This window comes from Dermochelys coriacea, chromosome 13, assembly GCF_009764565.3.
Source record: "Dermochelys coriacea isolate rDerCor1 chromosome 13, rDerCor1.pri.v4, whole genome shotgun sequence".
Classification (NCBI taxonomy): domain Eukaryota; kingdom Metazoa; phylum Chordata; order Testudines; family Dermochelyidae; genus Dermochelys; species Dermochelys coriacea.
The window spans coordinates 2,302,273-2,326,905 of NC_050080.1; the positions used below are offsets into that span (position 1 = coordinate 2,302,273).

Sequence of the window (24,633 nt, forward strand, 5' to 3'; positions counted from 1 at the left end):
GTCATGCCTTTCACATGGATCTCCCTGGCACACAGGAACAGGAAGGAGGCTTCCTGGGTGATCTCTCCCCCTGGCCTTACTTTCTCCTCTGGACTCTGAACAGCCAGGTCAGGGGCACAAAGGGTTGGGAGGCTGGAGCCCATATTTAACCATCCCTTCGGCACTCCAGGCATTCCCAGCCCCCTGAAGGAGTGCATGGTGGAGAGAGACCAGGGCAGAATTAGGGCAACTCATTCTCTGGGGTGTATGGGGAAGGGCAAGGAAAACTTATGGTTCCCATGAAGGAGGAGGAGTCTGTGGGGAAGTGATAAGAAAAGGAGTACTTGTGGCACCTTAGAGGCTAACAAATTTATTTGAGCATAGGCTTTCGTGATGAAGTGAGCTGTAGCTCACGAAAGCTTATGCTCAAATAAATTTGTTAGTCTCTAAGGTGCCACAATTACTCCTGTTCTTTTTGCGAATACAGACTAACATGGCTGCTACTCTGAAACCTGTGGGGAAGTGGGAAGCAGAGACTCTGATGGCCAGCCCCAGGTCTGTCTCTAGGCAGGAGAAGAGTTTAACCTTCCTGGAGATGCAGCAAGCGGAAGCAGAAGATCAGCAGAACAGAAATAAGAAGGTTATGCCTGAAAAGGCAGCGAATGGCAGACATGATGGGCAGCGGAGTGCAGGTTATTCAGCTAAAGAGGGATCTGTGAGGTTATCCCTGCACAGAGATCCTGCTCCACCCAAATGAATGGCAGACTCACTCTTCTGTCTCCAGGGAGTTTACCCTGGCAACGTAGTTACTAGGGATGTAGCCTTCTTGCCCAGTCAGCGCCTTTGCTCTCCACCACTCTCCTGACCTGAGGAGAGACAGACATGACATTGCTCCCATCACCCGACATTGCAATGGGAGTCTGAAGTGCATTTCCAGTCCTCCCTAGCCCCCAAAGGCAGCACTTCTAAGGCATCTCTGATGCTTCACCCCAGGCCAGGCAGCCTTGTAGCAGAGGAAACTCTACAGAGCCATAAGCCTAGAGAAGAGTAATCACAGGGAATAAGCCTTCAAGGCTCCCCAGGACCCATAGAGCCAGCTGCCAGGCGCTCAAGAAAAACAGGCTAGTCTTACGCCGTCACTCATTGAGCCTCAATGCCTTCCACTCCTGCAGCCAGGGAGCTGGGGCTGCACTTACTTCTCCAGGACCTTCAGCTGGTCTCCTTTTTGAAAGCTCAGGTCATCACTGTGTATCGCTTCATAGTCATACAGGGCCAAGACAATGTAGTCATCGGAGCCTGCAGGGAGGAACACACACCCCGTCCCTCAGAATGGCAGAAGAGCTTCTCCTGGGCACAGGCAGAGGTGGGGGGAAGCAGTTGACTCAGACACAAGAAACCCTCACCCCTCTCTATCCACAGGTCATGGGGACCCCTCCATTATTCCAGTGGATCCTTCACCTGGAGGGGCAACTGGCTGTGACCCCTGGGAATTCAGCTTCCATGCACATTCGGTCCTGGCTGACCCCACCCTGTTTCCCCTGATGGATTCCAACCCTGACTAGCCAGGATCAGGCCCCTCTGGTGGGTCCTTCCATATTCACCCAGCCAACCCCATTATAACAGCGGAGTCCCCTCCACTCGAATAGAAAACACAAAGCCAACAGCAAAACGCTCGTCTCCCTCACAGTAACGTACACACACGCCTTCCCTCCCCACACACAAACACACTCGTGCACAGCAGGGGCAGGGATTGCAGACCTAGGGGAAGTCCCATGGGGGGATAAGGATTTATGTACTTGTCTGTTTTCAAGTTTTGATGAGCTTGGGATATGCCTGAGCATCTAGAGGCACAACACTGAGACTATTACAGTCGCTGGCACCCAGGACCCAAGTGGAATCCGAACCCAGGTTCTCAAAGGTGAAAGACTGGTGTATTACACACAACACTCAGACACCTTGTATCAGGGAGGGGTCCAACCAGGGCACCGGAACAGATCCTCTGCTCTCGGGGAATTTGAACCAGATCTGAAGCCTGCAGCTCACATTCATCTCCTACGCTGACTCTAACACAGCTGCCTGCAGATCATATTTTATACATACCATCCGCTGTGTGGGGCTGAGAAGTGCTGGAGGCATTATTGCTCTGGAAAGCAAGACAGGGAGGGGAACGGTTAGAGTACGAAGTCCCCAGACGTCACACAGACCAATCCCTCCCCTTCGGAATGGAGATGGGCCAGTGACGGCGCTGGAGACCACTTGGAGAGGGCATACTCAGGGAGACTGGGCTCTGCAGAGCAGGGAGTTGCACCATGAAAGTCTGGCTGGACAGTGGGATGGAGCACATGCTCCTGTGGGGTGCCACAGCCATCACCCCCTGCAGGACAGCCCATTATGGATGACGAATTCCTGCAATATTTATTTTCTCTCTTCCTCCCTCTCAAGTGTCTTCCTCCTTCTCTGACCCTTCCTCTCTTTTTCATTCTCCATTAGCTTCTTCATTTCCATCAGCTTACCCTCTTGTCTGACCCTGGGAAGGATTGCAATACATTTGCATTCCCAACCCAGAATAAACTAGCATTACCCCCCAAGCCACAGGCACCGTGACCAGTGACAAGTAGACTCCTTCTGGTGTGCTGGTCCCAGATGCCCCAAGAGCAGGTTATCCTACTGCCTAGATCAAATCCAAACAGAAACATTGGCTGGTGGTGGGGAAAGAGGTTCCATAGCTCCCTTTTCTCTCCTTTAATGGCTGGATCTTGCACCTCATTTCCCTTTGCCCCTGGTCTTGATCCATCGGTAAATACAACAGCAGCAGTGACCTTCCCTAGCACTCAGAAAGGAATTTCCACTGACATTCCCACTTACTTTTTTGTTAGTGGATGTGGGGTCTTTCACATAGCGGGGCTGCAGGATATTAGGGCTAGAATCAGCTTTGAAGTCCTTGCCATGCACTCTGGCATCCTTGGATTTCACACAGCCCATCCTGCAGTGGAAAGAAGAGAAAGAAAGATAGTTTCTCTGGCTCAGTGCTGCACAGAAAGGAAATAACTTTAACACTGACAAACCCATGTTCACGCCTACATAGCCATCAGCACGCCCTGTTAGACCCCCACTCATCTAGCCTGCTCGGTCACCAGCAGCAGCCAGTACCAAGGGCTGGAACCCCAAAATGAACAATGGCAGAAAAACCAGCCCAGAGGAAAATCCCTCCCTAACCCCTGGCAGTTTGTGGTTGGCTTACATCATACAGCAGGATTATTATCATGACTACTTCCAAAGGAGCCCAAAGACATGATAGAAACTTCCCAGAAAGGAAGGAATCCTGACCCTAAGGAGCTTACAAAATAACATTAGACAGGACTCAAAGAGAGGAAGGGGGAGGCGTGAGGGGTCTCAGCAGGAAGATATTGTGGTTACTCAGGAAGGGCTAGAACATCATGATGAAACTAGGAGATGTTTTTAAATTTGTTTTATTCAGAGAAAAGAGAGGTCTGAGTTGGTGAATTTCACGAGGGCATTACAGCGGAGAAGGGCCTAAAGGAAGGACATGATTGAGGAGAATTGGGGGCCTTGCAGACCAAGCGTGCCATGCCTAGGGAGCACAGAAGGCACCCGGAGACAGCTGGGGGAGAAGTGACAAATGGCATATGGAGGCCAGCACCACTGGCAGCGCAGGGGAGGCGGGGAGTGAGGACACCCTGGCTCACAGAGCGGAGAGACCACTCCTCAAACAGCCACAATCACAGCCCTAGCAGCGTGCTCCCGGACATGGCCACTGGCACTACCCACTTGGGAGGACCTTTGGGGACTGAGATACCAACAAACCAAACACCAAGGCCTGTACTCAGACAAAACCCCCACGGCCCAGATCCTGAGTAGTGCTGAGCAGCCGCAGTGCCTATCAGCTTTCAGTGGGAATTGCAATCGCACAGCACCGCTGCGGATGCAGCCCTTTGAATTCAGCGCGAGTTTCCTGCAGTGAGGGTGGCAGGACTTGGCCAGATAATGATAATCCTTTTTAAAAAAAAGAAAAAAGTCTTTGTGGTGGCCAAAGTACCCTCCAAACACTAGTTAATCTGCACCCCTGTGTGGGAGGGAAGGAACGCACATGGATGGCCTGGTGAACACTCCAACACCCACAAGAGTAACAGGTGCTCAGCACTCTGGAAAATTAGTCTGCAAGTCACCTGCTCTGCCACACACATGCCCCTTGCAGCAGTGCCTGGGCTCGACCCTGCTTCTCCCACTCCACAGCTCAGCAAACTGCATGGTACTTTCTGGGCCTCAGAGTCCGGGGAAGTCAAAACTGTATTCCCTGTCTCTTGTTCATCGAAGCTATCCCCGTGACTGTACTGCCTTACTCCAGGCTCACTGCTGTATGCTCAGAGTCTTCATCTCGCTTGAACTGCACACTATTTTGAATCATATTTCATCAAAGACAGCCGCGTTGTGGCCTTAAAGTCTACCCCAACTGTGAGCTCAATAGTTGGAAAGTGGGTGAAGGTTTCTAAGCTGTCACGATGACTGTAAACAGAAGGGGTGCAAACAGGAGATTAGTTCTAACAAAAAGGTCTCCTGATACCATGCAAGCACTATGTTGAGGTCATGACTGGTAAAGAGAAGAACGGAACAGGAAATCAATGGCCCAAAACTAGTGCATCAGACATTAGTCCTAATTGGGGGACAAAATAACGAGGGGATGGGCTATTCCACGCATCACTCTCTTCTGGGGGCTGTAAAAAGACACTTTGGGGAGGACCAAAATGAGAAGGGTAGACTGACTGAAGGCACCATCCTGGCTACTACCCTCACAATCTCCTGGGACCCCAGAATCCTCCAACGACATTGCCACCTCCCCCAGCTCCCAATAAATCCTGTCCACCACTTGGAACGCGAGCACCACTCGTGTCAAGCCAGAAGGCTGTTCCAGCACCATTTTTTTCTTTAAGAGCCGGAATGGCATTCTGGTACTTCTGCTGGTCCTGGGCCAGGCAGCTCCTTTCCCCGCCCCAGCAGGGGAGCAAGGGGGCTGGAGCCACCACAAGCCCGGACATGTTGGGAGCCAGGTGGCAGGACCACTCCGAGAGCAGCACACCATCCCCAGATCCTCTCTGCTCCCTCCCAGGGCTTCCTGCTGCCCTGTATTGGAGCACTTATTTATTGTTTTAAGACTGTAGCATGGAATGTGATACTTGGGTTCTTGCTGCCACCCCTCCCTCCTGTGGACTTTTCCTTCCCCACTTTATTTCTTCTCCTTCCTCTCTCTCTCCTTTTGCCTTCTGTTTAATGGGAATCTGGCTCAGTCCAGCCAAGACAACTGCATCTTTTGCAACACTGCTGTGAGGTTGGGACCAGTAGAGCTAAAAGCAGTGCCCTCCACAGCCTGGCATTGGTACAAGTTTGCCAGGTCTCCAAGTGGCTGTTAAGACCACGTGCTGGGCCAGTGTTCTCTAGCCGTGAGACTGCAAGTGAGAGTCTGCACTGGAGTCAGACGTTGCATTTTCTGTCTTTGCTGTTCTGTTCTCTCCACTCTTGTGTGTGTATCTTGTTTTATCTTTCAGGAAACGGGACCGGACTTTAAAGGAGCAGCAGCTCCAGACCAGTTCAACTCTCTGTTGCTCTTTTCCCCAGAAAGAACTCAGTGGTAGCCATGTTATTCTTTATCAGCAAAAACAACGAGGAGTCCTTGTGGCACCTTAGAGACTTGTGCCCAAATAAATTTGTTAGTCTCTAAGGTGCCACAAGGACCCCTTGTTGTTTTTCCAGAAAGGACTGTTATTACCATCTTTAACACCATCGCTAAACAAAAAAACAGCTGTCAAATGGGGGTTTCCTTGTGAAAACTCTCTACAGCTAATGGAAAGAAGGGATATTGTTAAAATGAAACATTACTGAATACTTTACATGTCAAATGCTTTGTTTTCTCTGCTTTTCTGTATCCTTAATAAAAGACTATAAAGATTTTTAACGGTGTGTTTGTCTTGGGGCCAAGCAGCCTGAGGTCACTCAAGCCATGTTTAACTGTGTAGCATTGTACAGCAACGGTATCATGTAAACACCTTTGACTCTCTGGGCCCATTTATTCCATCAAAATTAGTACAATAGGAGACAATTGCTTTGGAAAAAAAAAAACAGACACCAGAAGGGAGAAAGTCACTCCAACAGCCAGCTACTCTGGCGATAGCTGCCCATTGCAGTTCCCTCTGTTGGGAGATGTCGTATGCACCCAGAACAAGATTCCCAGCATACCCCTGCCCATGGCACTGCCAGAGCGACACAAAACAATACGGGCACATTGGTGACTGAGGCCCTGAGAATTATGGGAACAGCAGCCACCTGGCATAAGGGGTGGAACTAAGGGCAAATTATAACGTAGACACAGAAATCCCTTACACTGGCACATGTAGTATCTGCTTTTATGTGCAGGCCCTCCTCCCTCTCCCTCCCATGACCTGTGAAATACCATACAAGGAATTAAAAGAAAAAAGGAATGGGTGAACAGGGGGGGAGGGTATATGGAGTACTCCCAGGGCTGAGGGAGTTCAGTGTGGGGTTGATGGGAGATGCAGGTTGGGGGAGCTCATCACCTGATCTGAATTTGCCAGAGGTGAAGGACTTCTGGAGAAAAATCACAGAAGCAAGATGGAAAAGAGAGACCAGTCCCTCCTGGTGCCAATGTGGGATTGTCCCCAATTGCACATTCTCTAGGGCTTTGCCCCTGTCTGTAGTTTGGAACATTCCAAGTGACGGCGTGTCCGCCACCTTCCTTGGGAGACTATTCCACTGTCCCAGGGAGCAATTCCTAACATTCACCTTAACTTAACCTCTCTAAATCTCACCCCATTACTCCTCGTTCTAGTCTTTTGTTCTGCCCCACGGCACCCTCTCCAACCCAGTTTCTGGGTTCCTCATCATCCTCTTACTTACTGAGTTAAGTTTGGCAGCTGCCATCCCTCACCCAGCTTTTGTAAACTCTGGGCTTTTCAAAGTTCCCTGCGAAAGGTCAGTGAATCTTTAAAGCGTCAGCTGTGAACGGGCCACAAGAAGCAGAGACAGGGGAAAAAGCAGCTTCCTGGTGTCCTGTGGAGACCTCACTCAGAAGAGAGAAAGAAGTGCTTAGTGCTGCAGACAGAAAGGGAAGAGAACCACAGCAAAAGCAAGAGATGCCATGTAACTGACAGCACACACTGCACTCCTCCTGCCATGATGGAGACCAGGAGGTGGTGAGCAACACGACAGGGGATTCTTTCACCAACAGAGAAGTACAGCTTGGGCCCCATCCTGCAAGAACTCCCTTGGCTCCCAGCAGGAGCTGAGGACACCCAGCACCTCTCAGGATGGGGCCGGTACCTGAGTCGCAGGTGAAGCAGTGAACAGCAAACTAAGAGACGTTTGAAACCAGTTCTTCATTTTGGAAGGAACCTTGTAGCCTGCCCAAAGATATAACTGCATTTCTCCAAACACCAGAGAGAATCAGGCCCTTCCTCCCTCCCCAGAATCTGTTCTAGGGCACCTCTACTCTGCCAGTACCAGCCTCCTCAGAATCCAGGAGAATGCACCCCTCTCTAATCAGTGGTGCTGGAACTGGGGGTGCTGCTGCACCTCGTAGGTGGAATTAGTAATAACAAACACCAAATACATGGTTTCCATCATCAGCACCCCCCACTATAAAAATTGTTCCAGCCCCCTGCCCACAATAGATGCTCCCCTCCACTGCTCTACACTGCTCCCTTGTAACACAGGTCTCCTACCAAGGAGCTGCAAAGACCCCCTCCAATGAGCTGCCATGCACCTCATTTCTCAGGTGAAGCTACCAGACTGATAGGCACTTGGCACAATCTTTATGAAGACCCCTTTGGGCCCCCTACATTGGGCTGGGGACAAAGCCCTGAGCAGCAACAGCCTTCTATAAAGGGAAAATTAAGTCCCAGCAGAGGGACTTAGAACACAGGGCAGAGTCCCGGCCTTGATGGCTCATTCTGACTGCGTGTCTGCAAGCCAGCTTCTGAAGTCCTTACTCAAGGAGTCAGTGGGAGCTTTCTGGGATACCCCAACCGGTGGGTTTGGCCCTGTGAGTTTTATGCAGTTAGAAAGTACTAAATGTTTGCTTTGTAACTCTCAGTAGTAGCATGGATGGCATCTTCCCGATAGCCCTAGGATGTGGTTTTCAACCTGTGGTCCGCAGACCCTTGCAGGTCCACAGACTATGTCTAAGATTTCCAACGGCTTCCGCACCTGCATTTGAAATGTTTTAGGGGTCGGCAAATGAGAAAAGATTGAAAACCCCTGGGCTAGAAATCTGCTTACTAGAGACTCTATTTTTACTTTACTGTTTTCTTTCATCTCCACTCTCAACTTGTTTGAGTGCATTTAGTGTCAGCAAAAGGGTCCAAATTAACAGGCCCGGAGATGGAAGGAGTCCTCTACCCATAGGACAAGTCCAGCATGCGAGGAGGTACCATGCAAGCTTCCCCCATACACTGCTCAACAGGCCTGTTCAGTACAACACTTCCGTGACGAGATATAACTACTAGGAATTGGACTGAGAGCTTCCTTCACTTCATTTTACCATGGTGTGACTTTTCTCTGTGTCAATTTTCATAATAAAGGAGGGGTATTTAAAGGTGCCTATTCTCCATATTGCTATCTAGAAGCAGGGATGTTATGATTCAGTACTATGAGTTAACATTACATTTTTGAAAGCTCAGCCTCCACTTTCTGCATGCTCAAAATTGTGAGAGCAAATATTTGGAGATGGATGGCTCGCAAACCCTGTAGTTAGCTGTCTAGCTGCTAACTTCTGCACATGACATTCACTAACCTGGGGGGGGGGGAATTGGAATGCAGTTTTTCAGATGAAAATTCCACCTCCGAATAGGGAGGCCAGGTTGAAACCCTGCTGTAAATTTGGGGCTTAATTTTGTATGGTTATGTGAAGAAGAGGCCAAGGTCTGGGACAGCTATCACTGCTGGAATTGATAGTCATTGTACTGGAAGTCCAGCTCCGGCTCCAGCCTGAGATGCTGCCTTCACCATGAGCAGGGGTCTGAGAGGGAGAGGATAGAAGATACGTTCTAATTACATTTCTTTCTGGAGGAGGAGAGGGAAAGAAAACATTTATTTTTCAAAGTCACCACAACGTGTGAAACGCCAGAGCCAAATTCATTGTCGTGTCACTGAACTGAAGTCAGGACTTGCACCAGCAAGGACGAAATTATCCCCAGACCTGTAGTAATAACAGAAACCCTGTGTGATGTAATGACATTGCCTACCTCAGAGTGCAGGAAACCCAGCTCCAGTTGTAGATTTAGGGCACTGCACACTGGAGGAGTGTAGCTGGTTGTAAGGGGGGGGAGGGGGGTGATTAAGAGTTGCCAGTACCTAACTCTCAGGGGCTGCACGCACAACAGCAATTTTTAAGGGGACCTAAACCCATGTGTCAACATTTCAGCTATTTTATTTCTCACATAAAAAAAACAAACAAACAAAAACCCATACCTCAATGCTGATAACGTCAGTTCCTTCTCCGCAACCTGGCAATTACCTTCAGTTCCTGAAAAAAGGACCACAGGGTATGAAAAGTCAACCTTCAGTTCTTGAATTCATAAATAACCTTCCAACACGCTCCAGATGGTCTATTTGCAGGCATCCAAATATACAGTGTCTGTGTCTGCACACTCCCGGCTACAATCTTTACTTAAACGGATTAAAGGGAATGAGATGGGAGTTTGCCCTGAGGACAGGTTATCCCATCATTGCCCTGAACCACTACTTGCACCTTACGTCGACGAAGCTGGTACTAGTCAGCAGCAGAGACAGGATAAAGTTAGACCAGCCCTTACCTGCTCCGCTCTGGCAATCCCTCTGTCCCTGCCCCACTAACCTTTGCAAAGACCCGCGCTGGGAGCCAGCCACAGCTCCCACTCAACCGCTTGGCGGGCAGACAGCTGCGTTTCGTCTCCACAGCACTTTCCAAACTTTCAGTAATGACTCTGCACCGCGGCCCGGCCAGGCACTTGGGTGACTTCGGGAGCCACGTTCCCCGGGCTCAGCACTGCAGCGCGCGGAGCCCCGCCTGCCCGGGGAGCCCCTGCAGCCCACAGGGCGACGCACCGCGGTGCACCGGCTCCCCGAGCGCCGCGCAAAGCTCGCCCAGCAGAGCGAGCCGCCTGCCCACGCGGCGGGTGGGACCGGGACGCGCCTCCCAGCCCGGCTGGGGCTCGCTGGTGGAGCCGGGGATCGTGCACCGCAGCCCCGCCAGCCGGGGCGCCCTGTCCGGGTCCCCCACGGCAACTCCGGAGCGTGGTACCCGGGCTCTGGGGCCGGGACGAACCCTCCAGAGACCCCGGCCCCCTCCCCACGGAGGCCGGCCCCCTGCTCCTTCCCCGGGGCCCCAGCGAGCGCTGCTGGCCGCCCGCCGGGGCGGGCTCCCGGGCTCCTCAGCTCAGCTCAGCTCAGCTCGCCGGCCCCGGCCCCGGCCCTGGCTCCGGCCCCGGCGGCCCCGCGATCTCACCGGCGCTTGCAGCCGCGGGTCCACCTAGGGCTCAGCCCCCTTATCTTGGCTGCATGTCTCCCCGCTGCCCGGGGTGCAGCTGCCACTTTCCTGCTACCCGGCTCTGGGTCCCGGGAGATCCGGCTCCCCGGCCAGGCCGGGGCCGCTCTGCCCTGAACCGGCTGCTAATTGGACCGCAAACCATCCCGGAGCCGGTTCTGAGCCCTCCAGCACATGCCCCGCCCACACGACTGAGGCCCCGCCCACCACCACCACCACCACATTCCCCCCCCCCCCGACTTCTAACCCTGCCCACTGTCAGTTCGGCACCTATATGGTTCTACCCGACCCTACCCTCCTACTCCGATTCCATTCCAGCCACCGGTCTCTGCCTCAGGCAGGGCCCCTGTTCCTACAGCCATCATCTCTTACCAGTAAAGATTCTGGTTCTTCTCCGGGGGACTTTGGCCCCTTCCCCTCGGGGAGCTGGTTGTCACTAGCCCTCAAAGACACTGGGCCTGGCTCCCCGCTCCCTGATACAAGATTTATGCCAGTATAATGCCACTGAAGTCAATAGAAGGACCTCAGGGTAGAACCGGTGTAACGGCCTCATGTCTAGGCTGAGCAGCCGCAGGAGAATTTGTGCCATGCTGGGAGGAGGGCATGGTGCACGGTAGGCTGGCGGGAGGAGGCGGAGGGCATAGTGTCAGACTCTGCAGACCTCTCACACTGTGATACACAATTTTGATAAGAGAAATTTCAGACAAAAAACTCCTGAGTGAGATTTAAGAAAATACTGCAACACCCAGCACCCTAGTAATGACACCACCAGCTGTTCCAGCAAGACTTTGCCCTTCTCTAGCTTCCATCATCTCAGGAGCTTGCTGTGCTCTACAAACCTCAATGAGTTCAGTGAGAGGCTTTAAAAATTACCTTAAAAACAAATCCCAAGTGAATGACACTTGGCAGCTCCGTGTGGCCTTCACTTTGGCTATTAACTCACACACACACACAAACTGTTCCAAGAAGAAACCATCTCCAGGCCCACACTCAGGGAGCTCGTCTGGAGCTGGAGGCATTCCTAATCACTCACAGAATCAGAGAATAATAAATGCAGAACAGGAGAAACTCCTTCCCATCTGTCCCTGTCGGATTTATTGGGGAATGTCATAACATCCTGCTCCCAACCTGAGTTCCCATCTAGCTAAAGGGAGCCAAGCCCTATGGTCTGAACTGGACCTGGAAGAATGGAGTTAGCCAGGATCAGCACATTGCAGAAGCTGTCCCCGTAACCAGTTCTTTAGAGAACGTATTTTCATATTTATGACATAGTCACAATATAATTTGCGTGGATATACTAGGAATTCTCATGGGCTTCCTTGGATTGTAACTACACAAGGCAAACACAATGGAGAGAAATATCTCTGCTCACTCCTGCAGGGGTCTCCTCCCCGCTGCTCACTCTCCCTTTGTTACCTTAATTAAGCTGATTTGGCCCCTTTTCCCAAATCTGACTCTGATCAGAATGTCCGCACAACTCTCGCGGCCACATCAGATGTGAATCTCATGGTGAGCCCAAGCGCCTGGGCATCACCATATCAACTCCAAAACTGTTGTGTCAGTCCACTATCACCAGAGTCTTGGGCAAAGGTATTCATTTTGTGCAAGATCATCATCCAGGGCTTGACTCTCCATTGCCTTTCTCCCTGTGTTGTCACCGACATCTGTGAAAGTGGATTTAAAATGTTACCATTCTGCTCTGGCAATGGGGCATCAGACTCTCCAATACGTGCACTGTCCATGGAGTTACTCTGGATTTACACCAGTGCAACAGAGATCAGAATCTGACCTAAAGTCCACTTTGATGAAAACCCCTTTTGCATTATCAGAAAAAAACATTATTTCTTGACATCAAAGGTCAGCAGCATTTCACTGGGGCTGTTTCTAGAGATAGAACAATGATGGCTGCCAGTAGATTGGTTCTTCTGAGCAAAATTAAGGAACTTGTTGTATGACAACACTTCAAGTTCCTTCTTTAGTTATTGGAACTGACCCGGAATGCAATTAACACATAAGGAAGAAGGACAGAAACAGGCTATTCTATGTCTCTGAGAGCCCCAGCATCTCTCCCTAAGCATCTGTTTTGCTCTCTACCTTTCTGTCTCTCTAAATACAAGCGAGACTAGTTGGGAGAGGTAATGTCTTTTATTGGATGAACTTTTAGTGAAAGAGACAAGCCCCCTGCCTCTCTAAGTATAACAGCTTTCTGTTAACAGCTCAAATAAATTTGTTAGTCTCTAAGGTGCCACAAGTCCTCCTTTTCTTTTTGCAAATACAGACTAACACGGCTGCTACTCTGAAAACTCTCTCTCTCTCTCTCTCTTTGGGGTTCTTAGCAGCAACTGATAGCACTGCCTATTATAAGGCTGCCTGACACTTCCCACTACAAAACCCTGTTTTCAGTTGCTTACAACTTTGCCAAACTTTAACTGGCCAGGCTGAAATTTTCCATTCTGGATGTCTGACTTTTTTTTTTTTTTTTTAAATATCTGCCAAAACAGTTTGGCCATTTCTGAGAATGAGACTGGCTGAGGGGAAAATGCTTGTTAAAAAATTCTGGTGAGTTTTTCTTTGAATGGCCCTAGCACCTCCGTGCATTGGAACAGGGACTTGAAATTGGGCAGGGGTAGATTTTGTGTCAGGGATGTCCCTTTTACTATCCCCATGAAAATCTGCCCAAATTTGGCCAGGCTATAAGCCTTGTAAAAACTGCAGTTTGCACATGCTTGGTAGAGCCATCTTCAGTTTTAGCAACTAAAAGCTTGGAAGAGTCCATCCTCACTGAGCACACGCCATCTTCTCAGAGCTTCCGGGGTGACCAGACTGTGTATGCACTATCCCCACAGAACATGGTTTCTATAGCCCAAGGCGACAGGGGAGAAGCTGGTCTTTCCCTGTAATGGCTGCTGTCTGCTGGGGTAGGGCTGGGCACCAGTACTCAGAGCAGGGAACGTGTCTCTTCTGTGCTCTCAGTAACCACACTCAGGGCACCCAGGCAGCATAGAGAGGAAGCCATCTGATTCGAATGCAGAGGGGACAAAAACCAGACTACAGGGGAGGGAAAGGAGTGGATTGGGATGGGGAGTTCTGGGGAGACTGGGACTGGAAGGGGGAGAGAAATTGGGACAGGGACAAGCTAAGCAAAAAGGCTGGTAGGGGCTGGGAGCCAGGGGTGGGTTGGAAGGCTCCTACTAGTTGGATAAAGACTCTGGGATGGGGAATCAGGTGGGGAAGGTGCAGCTGGTTGGGCCAGGAGATCGGGTGCTGGGGACTTGGAGCCAGTGAGGGAAAGGTGGGAGACTGGGATCGAGTTGGGAGGGGATACATTGATCTTGGAGAAGGAGAAGGAGCTGGAGGGTGGGGGAAACTGGGATTGGCTGGACAAGGAGACTAGGACCAGGAACTAGTACAGGGGGCCAGGCCACAGGAGGCAGATCTGATGAGGAGTTGTGGGTCAGGAGAGAGAGCTGGGGCTGAAACTTAGACAAGAAGTCATGGAATGGGGAGACTGGAGCAAAGAGTCAGGGAGGGAGGGCGGAGACTGAGCTTGGGTGAGGAGTCTAGGGAGGGAGACGAGGAGTGGGAGATGGGGCTGGGAGGGGAGAGATGAGTTGGACAAGGAGCCGGGAGGGGTGAACTGGGTCAGGACTTGCTGGGCAAAGAGACTTGGATGAGAAGCCTAAGCCCGGAGAAAGAGACAGGATTGGGAGACACACATGTTGGAGGGATGAGGCAGAAGGGATCAAGCCTGGGGGAATGGACAGAAGCATCTGTGTGCACTCGAGCACAACCCGCTCCAGAACCTGGAATGGAACCCAAGATTCCAGAGTCCATTCCTTGGCTGTCAGCAAATAACTGTGAAACCCCCCTGGCAAAGTGTGTGGCTTATTCCCCTCTAGTGCTGGTCTACCTAAAGGATGCAGCCTACTACTGATAACAGTTACTCCATTACGTCAAGGGGCAGAGGTCTGAGTGGCTTGATCTAAAGGTTCCAACCTTCCCAATGAACCATGCTGGTGTCATTATGATGCTACATGATGGAATTTCTGAAGTGGTTTTGTTTTGTTTCGTTTGTTTGTTTGGTTTTTTTTTTTTTTGCTTTGCTATTAGAAATCTAGGAAATTACTCCTAGTAACTATGTTAAAAGAACAGTATTAAGGTGCCAAAGTCAAGCACTCAAAAGTAAGGAAATGCTGGAATTCAGGTTGCCCAGGCACCCTTACTTCAGCCCCTTGTGTGTATCTGCATGATGATACAGCCTTTAATTACATGATCACATCCTATTTTTTGACAGAACCACTGTCTCATTTGGTGCACAACATGAACCTGCATAAGGGTTTAATCAGGGCGGTGCAGTGAATGAGGCAGGGGTTTGAAGGAAGGGAAAGGATGGTCTCATGGCTAAGGCAGATGACTGCTGCCTTGGAGAACTGGATTTTAACCCAGACTCTGCCCCAGATCTGCTGTGTGATGCTGGGTGACAGAACAACTTCCTGCAGTATCTTTGGGGTCCATTGTTTTAAACAAATGGATGATGTCCAATTGTGTTCTTCTCCATGGGGACGGGCTGCCACAGCTCCTCAAGAACTAAGCACTATAGGTGGTGACTAAGGCAAATCAGCCAGGTTGTAACCCCCCCGCCCACACACACACACACACACACACCAGGTACTGCTTCTTGGGGATGCTTGCATATACTAGTTCACACTGGATTCTCCAGACACCACTAGACAAAGAAGTGACTTTTGGATAAATAGCCTGAGTGTAAACTGGCTCATGGCCTGCTTTCTGATCCAGCAAATGGACAGGACCTTCTGTCCCAAGGGGAGTCCCAATCCTTGGGGAAGGGTTGGAAGGATTTTATCTACTAGTGCCCCATAAGACTGATGGGTGACGTCTGGTAAGATTTTTAGCATGCATGTAGATTCTTTTATTGTTTAATATGTTTCCTCTGTAACACTTTTATCGTAAGAATAATTGTGCTGGCCTAGAAGGAGCTGTGTGGTGACATAATGGCAGGCACTTCACTGGGGCACTTGAATTTAATATGTAAATCTATTATCATGTTATTCATATTACAATCCTCTGGCTAGTGTATGTGTGTGCCACTTGGCTCTTCTGGAGCGAATCACAACTGCTCAGCTGCGTGTCATATCACCTATAGTGCTAATGGAGAGTCTTCTGTGGCTAAGGGAGCAGGAATCTGTGATGTTGGAGCGGAAACAGCTGAGTGTTCTCCCCATAATTGCTGTAAAGCTCTAAATGGTGGCAGTATGCAGCACAGTCACAGCTGTGACTTCATTCATAGCCCTCAGAGAGAAAGCAAAGCACAGACACCGGCCTGTTCAGGCAGCCTGGCTTGCTGGGGATAGCACAGTGAAGGCAGGGAGCTGTGCAGCCTTAAAATCTTTAGCCAGAAGGAAGAGAGAGACGTGGGTCTCTGCTCAAGAGAAGTGATAGATGGAAAACAGAAACCTTTAAATGAGTGCCCTCAAGGGACTGCAGTAGGGGAATGGAGTTATCCTGAAACTGTGACGCTTACTTAAACCAAGAATTTCCCAGGTGGTCACTAATTGTGTGTTCCCCATTTTCTTGGTGCACCACTTGAGACCCTGGTGTCTGATTTGCAGAAGTGCTGAGCACTCACAGCTGCACTGAGGTCAATGGGAGCTGGGCTTTGAACATACACAGTGTTCTGCAATGCTAAATACACTAAAAATCAGATCCGAGGCCTCTGAATTTGGGCATCCAAAATTACTGGAAACTTTTCACAATCTCTCTGTGCCTCAGTTCTCCATCTGGAGAAAGGGGGGCCACACCACCCCTTCATCTCATGTGACGATAAACTGGTATTTGTGAAGCACTCACACACTATAGTGATGAGCACCATAGAAAAGGTCTATGAGGAAATTAATAATTCCATCTTCAGAGTGGGGTTTGAATAGGGTATGGTAGATAAGGGCTGAGGCACACACTGAAAAATGACAATAAAATAAAATGTTGAACTGTTGCTCATTAACTGGCCTGGGTACTGAATGAAGCAGAGGGCCTGTGGAAAAAAATAGCATGTCATCACATAATTAAAGACTGTATTGTACTGCATATGTACCGGGGGGGGGGGGGCAAATTAAGTTTGCACTAGCATCCTTAATTCTGGCATTTCCTAAATTTTGAGGGCTTGACTTTGCAACCTTAATTTGTGTGTGTGTGAGATCTAATATAGACATTGGAGTTGTGGCATTTCAGCATCCTGAGCCTTTGAAGACCATCATGCACTCCTCTTTTTATGATCAGGGTCTATATAAATCACACGCAGTTCTGGGCTTCGTTATACAAATATGTGTAGCTGACATCCCATTGCTATTTCCAGACTCCTCCATGTATTTCTAGCTGGTAATTAGCCACACAAATTGGGGTCAGGTATTTGTGACATATCAGACATGTTGCAATGTGCTGGTTTGGATCCTGTACTGTATAAATCCCCAGGCTCACCTCCTTCCTCCCAGTGGGTCCAGGGGATAAACCTGGTTCATGAGAGGAGAGGGGGTGAATTACGAATGGGCAGAGGTAATAGGAAGAGATGGTGAGGAATAAAATCCCCAAAGGGAGAATGACACCAGATGGTAAGTGCAATGATTGATTTCTCTCCATCCCAGAAGCCGGGTCCAGGCCCACCTACCAACTTTCTTTATCTCACTGCACATTGTATCCCCGCTGTAGCCAGCTGGGACTTCACAGCTGTCACTGTACTGCACACCCCAACCCTTTGGAGTATCACAGCAATGATATGGAAAGAACTCAGCTGCTTCTGCTCCAACATCACAGATCCCTGCTACCTTAGCCACAGAAGACTCTCCATTAGCACTATAGGTGATATGACACACAACTAAGCAGTTGTGATTCTCTCCAGAAGAGGCAAATGGCACACATATACACTAGCAAGTGCACAGTAATATGAATAAAATGATAGTTGATTTACATATTAAATGGAAGTAAACTTTGTCTAAAGAATCCCAGTTTTATGAAAGGACCTCAGATCAGATCAAGTTTCATAAGCCAGTCTGGGCTTGTCCTCAAATCAAGGGCAGCATGAATTTAATATCCCATGTGTCCTCTAACAGGGGGCTGCATCCTGCACGGGTAGGTCAATGAATTCCCTGACCTGTCTTTGCCAGCTCCAGCGTCTATGCCCTGCTGGGTCTGAGAACAGGGCACTGGCTTCTGTTCTGTTAGTGACTTTCTGTGGAGCCTCAGCCCCATCGTTTCACCTTGGTACCTTGGCTTCAGTAAGATGGGGATAATGACATTACTCACCTTAGAAAATGCTCTGAGATCCTCTGATGGCAGGTGCTAAGTATTATTAGTACGATCCAGTGTTTTGTGGTCAAGCTCCCTCCAGAGGTTAGGTGAAGCTGCTAGACCATGTTCTGGGATTTTAGCAGACTCCTAGTGGGTTGACGAGGTCCCCGGCAGACTTAGATCTTAGGGCACAATATTCACTTTTTAACACAGGACATAAAAATATTCCTTTCCATCTGTTAATTTGCACCTCCGTGGCTCCCCATCCCCTGGCGAGGCAGAGTGCAGAGAGTCTGGGTGAAGGAATCAGAAAAGCAACAAGAGAAGCACACAACCCTGCGGAGGATGTCCTGAAATGGACAGAAATGCCACAGAAACTGCTCAGAGACTGTTTTTTCTTGCTTAGCTGCACTGGAATGCCCAGCTAACACCCTTCTCATCACTGGGGCAGTCACAGGGGTGGAAGAGGTGGGGACAAGGGGAGGTCACTCGTCTAAAGCACAAACTAGCACTCAGTCTCTGGGGAGGAGAAAAGAGGAAATACCCCTCAACTTCCCCTCCCTGCTCTCCAAGCCATGACGCCTGCATTAGGCCATACAGCCCAGATGTTGCTCAGGTGCTGGGGGCTTGGGGTGGAGGGTTTTGGCTGTTTTTCTTCTCTGTCTGATATTTACATAGCAAATAGTGGTTGGAGCCTTCCTTCACCAGTATCCACAGGGACCAGTTCCACAGTTCCCCTGGTTAAAGGTGAGGTAAGTAGAGTTGCTCAGACTTGGGGCTGCCATACCAGCACAGGGGTGAAGTGCTGGACCTGGAAAAAGTGGTCCAGATCTGCATTTGTCAGTCCTTATAACATTCAGAGAGTCGGCAGGAGAAAGTTTAGAAGTTCCGATGGTGTCACTGCCATGAGGCGCTGTTTCCTGAAATGGCTTCCCATCCCAGTTTGTGCCTCCTTAGGATCTGTTCCCTGCTCGGAAATGACTAAGGAGCATTTCCCGTAGCAGTACTGGAGCTGCTCCATTAGAGCCAGACTGGATCAAGCGCTTAGTGAACTCTCAGCACCTCCTTCCTCCTCCTTGTTAGCAAGTAGCTGATCTGGGAAGTGTTTGCCCATTGCCAGGATTCTCCATCCTCATTCCCTTCCTTAGAACAACACTGACGGGCCATCTCTCTCCCATCTGAATTCCTCACTCTTCCTTTCAGACTGCGAAGCATCAGCCTGCTCGTACCTACAGGGAATGGGCAAGGTCAGGGTCCTGCTGGCAGGAAGACCCCTCTCAGAATATTCTGGTGGCCTTGCGGCTGTGGTTTTTCACCAGGAAGCGTAATTTGATGGATACAGGACCTTCATTCTGAGCTACCTTGAGTAAAACCTGAAGGGGTAGCATCTCAGAGCAGGTGGCTAACTCAGTGCAGTGGAGGCTGCAGCCTAGGAGGAAGTGGTAGGAGGGGCAGCAGCTGGAGGAGGGTATCTGAGTTCAGCAGAGCAGGAAACTGCAAGTCAGAAAGGGTCATTCCCCTCTGCCTATTGCTAAGGCCAGTAAGCCTCTCTTGGCTTTGGTTTTCTTTGGCACTGGCAGGCAGGATGGTCCCCCCACCCGGTTCCCAGCCAGTCAAACGACCAAGCTTCTCACTCCGCTCCCATCTCTTGACTTCTTGTACTGAAGGCAAGTTTCATGTCTAGGCTTTAGAAAGCTAGAACCATGCCAAGCTTGGTGCTCAAACGCTTAGAACCAGAAGCCTGGTTGTCTGTGCCCTTCGACAGCACTGCCTGAGACGTCATGGAGAAGGAAGATGATCTTTTAGCAGTAAAACCAGAATCGGAAACCTCTGACCAGGGAGGCAGTATGGTCTGGTGCAGCAATACTCAGCCTGAGGCTTGCAATACACAAGTGGCTCTTAAATGTGTCTGCTGCAGAACTTTGCAGCACATGATCTTAAAACTGTGACTGATTTACTTATTAACCAATCAGGGTGCTTTTACTATGTTATTAATCAGTTGTAGTTGATAAAATAATACTTGGTCAGCCATTTTGCTGTGAGAATATATATATATATAGAGAGAGAGAGAAAGAGTAAATGAAATAATGAATTCACGCTCCTATGGCTCTTTTGGATACTGTTGATCACTAATTTGGCTCCTGAGCCATTGAGGTCTGACTGTCACTGGTCTAGTGTGTGGGACACTGGCTGGGGGTGTGGAGCAGCTCTAGTGTAATACAATTTGCAGAGGCCAGAGGTGAGAGCACAACCTCCAAGACAGACAAGTAGGGAGGGACACACACTAATCTTAGATTGGGGCTTGCTCAAAGTCATGATGCTGAGGGCTTTACTGGAAGCTTCCTAGGAGTCCTGAGAATGACACCTAATTTGCATATACATTTGCATATTTCTTTTTTGTTTTAAATAAATAACTAGATGCCACCAAGCATTTCCTTGTATGTTCCTGTGCCTTGCTGGTGATACAGATCGCTGACTGTTAGCGCTCAACAGGAGCACAAAGCTGCAGGCTCATCCAGCAGTCCTCAGGGAAAGTGTGGCTAGGAGGCAGGGCCGCCTTTCAGAGCTCTAGTGTCCACATTTGCCAAGGCCGACACGCTGTGCACAACTTTCCAAAGTGCACGATTATTTGGACCGAATATCAGGAGGCAGCTGTGTTAGTCTGTAGCCACAAAAACAACAAGGAGTCCGGTGGCACCTTAGGAACTAACAGATTTATTTGGGCATAAGGTTTGGTGGGTAAAAACCCCACTTCTTCAGATGCAAAAAAACCCCACTTCTTCAGATTATTTGGACCGTTGTGCTTGTGTCACTGATCTGACCCACGGAAAGCTAATATGATGCTGTTCAGGGAATGGGTGACCCTCGGTGGGTCAGCAACCTCCTCGGGAGCTTTTTAAGGTTCCTGTGTATTTACAAATCCTTTCTTCACCTTGTAATTTAAACCCATGTGTTTTTATGTTCCCAACCATGATTCCAATAAAAACAACCCTATCTCCTAGCTACTAGACAGCATGAGCTATGTCTGAGGGAGAGAGAAGCCCCTCTAACCTAGACTGCTTCACGGGGTTCCTGGTGTATGGTCTGGGAGCTGGCTTTTGCTTTCATTAGGATTTCTCTCTCTACCCCCACTCCACCTTGTCGCTAAACTCTCTCCTGTGTGGGACATGAACCCAAGAGCAGCCACGCTCAAGTCATATTTTCAGCTTTACAGTGTTTGAGTGAGTTGGAAATTAGGCCAGTTAAATGCAGCCGTAGGAGTTCTTAGACTAGCCCAGCCATCTCTTCCTGCCCTGGATGTTGGTAACAGAACTTGTCTCCAGCGAACAGGCAGGAGCAAGCCAGGGACTTTTAGCGCAGTGGCAAAGAAGGGACCAAGTCAACATCAAGGACTTCCCCTCTGCCATGCTGAGCTCCGGGCGGTGAGTGCTGGGGCAGCTAGAGAAACATTTTTCCTGTTATTCTCACACATGTTTTTTGTAAATGCACCAAGATTAGAAAAGGGAACTGTCTGAGCCATGCTCCACATTAACCCCTTGGGCTGCTGGAGGAAATGGTACAAACAGGAGAGCTGAAACATGGATGCCCCTCCCGTGTTCACCTGGCCAGGGGATCCCCACGCCCTGGGGCAGGGCTCTGTGCACTGACAGGCAGGACTGTAAGAACTAAAGCAGCTAAAGGCACAAAGGGACAGAGATGCTGATTGGAAGCTCCTTGCAGCAAGGCCAACATTTTTGTTACGTGTGTGTCCAATACCTGGCCCAGTGGGGCCCCGATCCCTGACGGGGGCCTCAAGGTGCTCCAGCAAGACGCACAGTCAATAACACCAAACAGACCACATCCTGGTCAGCTGCGGTGTGAGTGAACGTTGCACTTGCAGACTGGAGCGTAACTTGTGGGACGCAGCTGTGATGTGCTGCCTCTGTTGTAGGAGAGGGGGAGGAAGGGGAAGCAGAATGGCCAATTGCTGATTGCACTTGCCCTGGTTTCCCTTTGCTCACACGTGGAAGCAGGGTGCAAGAGCTACCAGGAGGCTGGTCCGAGGGGTGCGAGAGCCAGGGACAACCAGCAGCCCACTCCGCACCCGAAGTGTGGGAGAACTGCAGGGTCACGCCAGGGCTGCATGGAGCTTGGGCTGAAAGTTTCCCAGCCGCGCACTAGTGCCAGGGGAGCCCCAACAGTGGGAGCACGAGCGTATAGGCTCCAGGTGTTTTAGCTATGGTGTGGTCTATCCCCCCACGGAGCCCACACTGTACTGGAAATGCTGACAGCTGCTTGGGCCCAACCTCCCAGATCCAACCACTGGACCATGCTGCCTCACACAGATTCCATTGACCAAGAGTGAGTGAACTCTTCTGATGAAGTGCCCAACCCTGTTCCCACAGGAGCTTTTGCCACTGAATTCAGTGGGAGCAGGAGCAGGCCCACAGGGTCTGGCATGAGAAACCCCTCTGCAAATGGTTGACAGCTCTGGCTCTTTGCTGAGCAGGAAGTTGATTTGCAGGGTGGGAACTTCCTTTTGTGAAATGCAAATTATTCCACATCTTGGCTCTGATGTAATGAGCTCTTTGCTTATCAGCCACCATGGGAGACCTCAGCCCGGGGAGAGGAGATGGCCGGCTGCTTACCTCCCTGACTTGTTAACTTAAGTGGGAGGGTCCCTCTGGCACAGCAATAATTCATTTCAGATCAGTAGAGTCCCTGATTCCCACCAGGCCCAGAGCAGCAGAAACCCCTATCCCTGACAACCTGATAGGTTTCTTTGACAGGGTAACAAGCCTTGTGGATAGGGGGGTAGCAGTAGATGTGGTATATCTTGACTTTAGTAAAGCTTTTGATACTGTCTTGCTTGACCTTCTCATAAACAAAGTAGGGAAATGCAACCTAAATAGAGCTAGTATTAGGTGGATGCAAAACTGGTTGGAAAATCGTTCCCAGAGAATAGTTATCAGAAGTTCACAGTTATGCTGGAAGGGCATAACAAGTGGGGTCCCGCAAGGATCAGTTTTGGGTCCGGTTCTGTTCTATATCTTCATCAATGATTTCAATAATAGCATACAGAGTACACTTATAAAGTTTGCAGATGATACCAAGTTGGGAGGGGTTGCAAGTGCTTTGGAGGATAGGATTAAAATTCAAAATGACCTGGACAAACTGGAGAAATGGTCTGAAGTCAATAGGATGAAATTCAATAAGGACAAATGCAAAGTACTCCACTTAGGAAGGAACAACTGGTTGCACACATACAAAATGGGAAATGACTGCCTAGGAAGGAGTACTGCAGAAAGGGATCTGGGGGTCATAGTGGATCACAAGCTAAATATGAATCAACAGTGTAACGCTATTGCAAAAAAACTGAATGTCATTCTAGGATGTATTAGCAGGAATGTTGTAAGCAAGACACGAGAAGTAATTTTTCTGCTCTACTCCATGCTAATTAGGCCTCAACTGGAGTATTGTGTCCAGTTCTGGGCGCCACATTTCAGGAAAGATGTGGACAAATTGGAGAAAGTCCAGAGAAGAGCAACAAAAATTATTCAAGGTCTAGAAAACATGACTTATGAAGGAAGATTGAGAAAACTGGGTTTGTTTAATCTGGAAAAGAGAAGACTGAGTGTGGACATGATAACAGTTCTCAAGTACATAAAAGGTTGTTACCAGGAGGAAGGAGAAAAATTGTTCTTCTTAACCTCTGAGGCTAGGACAAGAAGCAATGGGCTTAAATTGCAGAAAGGGAGGTTTAGGTTGGACATTAGGAAAAACTTCTTAACTGTCAGAGGCACTGGTTAGGCACTGGAATAAATTGCCTACGGAGGTTATAGAATCTCCATCATTGGGGATTTTTAAGAGCAGGTTGGACAAATACCTGTCAGGGATGGTCTAGATAATACTTAGTCCTGCCATGAGTGCAGGGGACTGGACTAGATGACCTCTCGAGATCCCTTCCCATCCTATGATTCTATCCCTGCCACCCACCATGTGCTTTGGGGTGAAATGGGAAACAGGATGTCTTCACTGCACACTGACCAATGAGAGTTGTTACTGGAGTGTTGGGTCCAGCACTGGAAAATTACTCACTCACATGGGGGAATCCCCTTTACTTCCCCCACCACCACCTCGAAGGCACCATGTTACAGAGATCCTTCCTTTGGCTGAGGCTCCCTCCAGAACTCACCCACATTGCACTGGGCGCTGGCCAACTAGAACCACTCTGGAGTGACATAGGGCACTCAGAGCATGTGTAGGCCGTGGGTCCCAAGGCCAGCTATCTGGGTCTTCCCTATGGCAGCTCAGCATGCAGCCTTCGAGCGGCCAGGGCAGCCCACAAAGGGACACTTGCCAATACAAAAACGGGGTGTGTGGGAGGGTGGCTGGCTGAGAACTTGTCTCCATGATAGCTACAGGGTAGAACTAGGTGTTAATTTAAATCAATGGAGTTAAACCAACACCAAAAGCCCGAGGGACAAGCCTATGAGTGGCTTATTGTGGCTTAGTTCAGCCTGCTTGTAAAAGATGGAGCTATAACAAATTACTTCACTCCCACACCACAATACAAAAATGCCCACAGCCTTTTACACTGGTGTAACTATTCCTTCAGGTGATGCCCGTGCAATGCTCTCATGCAGACAAGCCAAGAGAGGGAACAATGCCCTCAAGTGGCTTTCTGAAGCATTAACAACACAAGCCAGAGCAGCTTATTGGAATAGCCACATTTCTCTCCTGAATGACTCCGTCTCTGGGGCGGCTCCTGGATTCAGATGCCTAGGAGTCACGATGCTGAGCAGCAGACCCTCCTTTGCTTC

General features: G+C 49.6%; 1 protein-coding gene across 4 annotated transcripts in view; it reads right to left on the reverse strand.

Annotated features, from left to right (window-relative positions):
- Positions 1-19,039, reverse strand: part of HCK (HCK proto-oncogene, Src family tyrosine kinase) — a 31,512-nt gene extending 12,473 nt beyond the window's left edge. The window contains exons 1-6 of one of the 4 annotated variants that reach the window (XM_038369708.2): positions 17,846-19,039; positions 9,478-9,532; positions 2,845-2,962; positions 2,080-2,122; positions 1,176-1,275; positions 750-845 (exon numbers count right to left, since the gene is read on the reverse strand). In XM_038369708.2, coding sequence (XP_038225636.1) covers positions 750-845; positions 1,176-1,275; positions 2,080-2,122; positions 2,845-2,961 — 356 coding nt within the window. In that variant the 5' untranslated portion in view covers position 2,962; positions 9,478-9,532; positions 17,846-19,039. Of the gene's footprint in view, positions 1-749; positions 846-1,175; positions 1,276-2,079; positions 2,123-2,844; positions 2,963-9,477; positions 9,533-9,862; positions 10,124-10,492; positions 10,719-17,845 lie in introns of those variants that run through there. The other 3 variants (XM_038369707.2, XM_038369709.2, XM_043496045.1) reach the window with 3 other exon arrangements.
- Between the last annotated feature and the right edge of the window lie 5,594 nt (positions 19,040-24,633).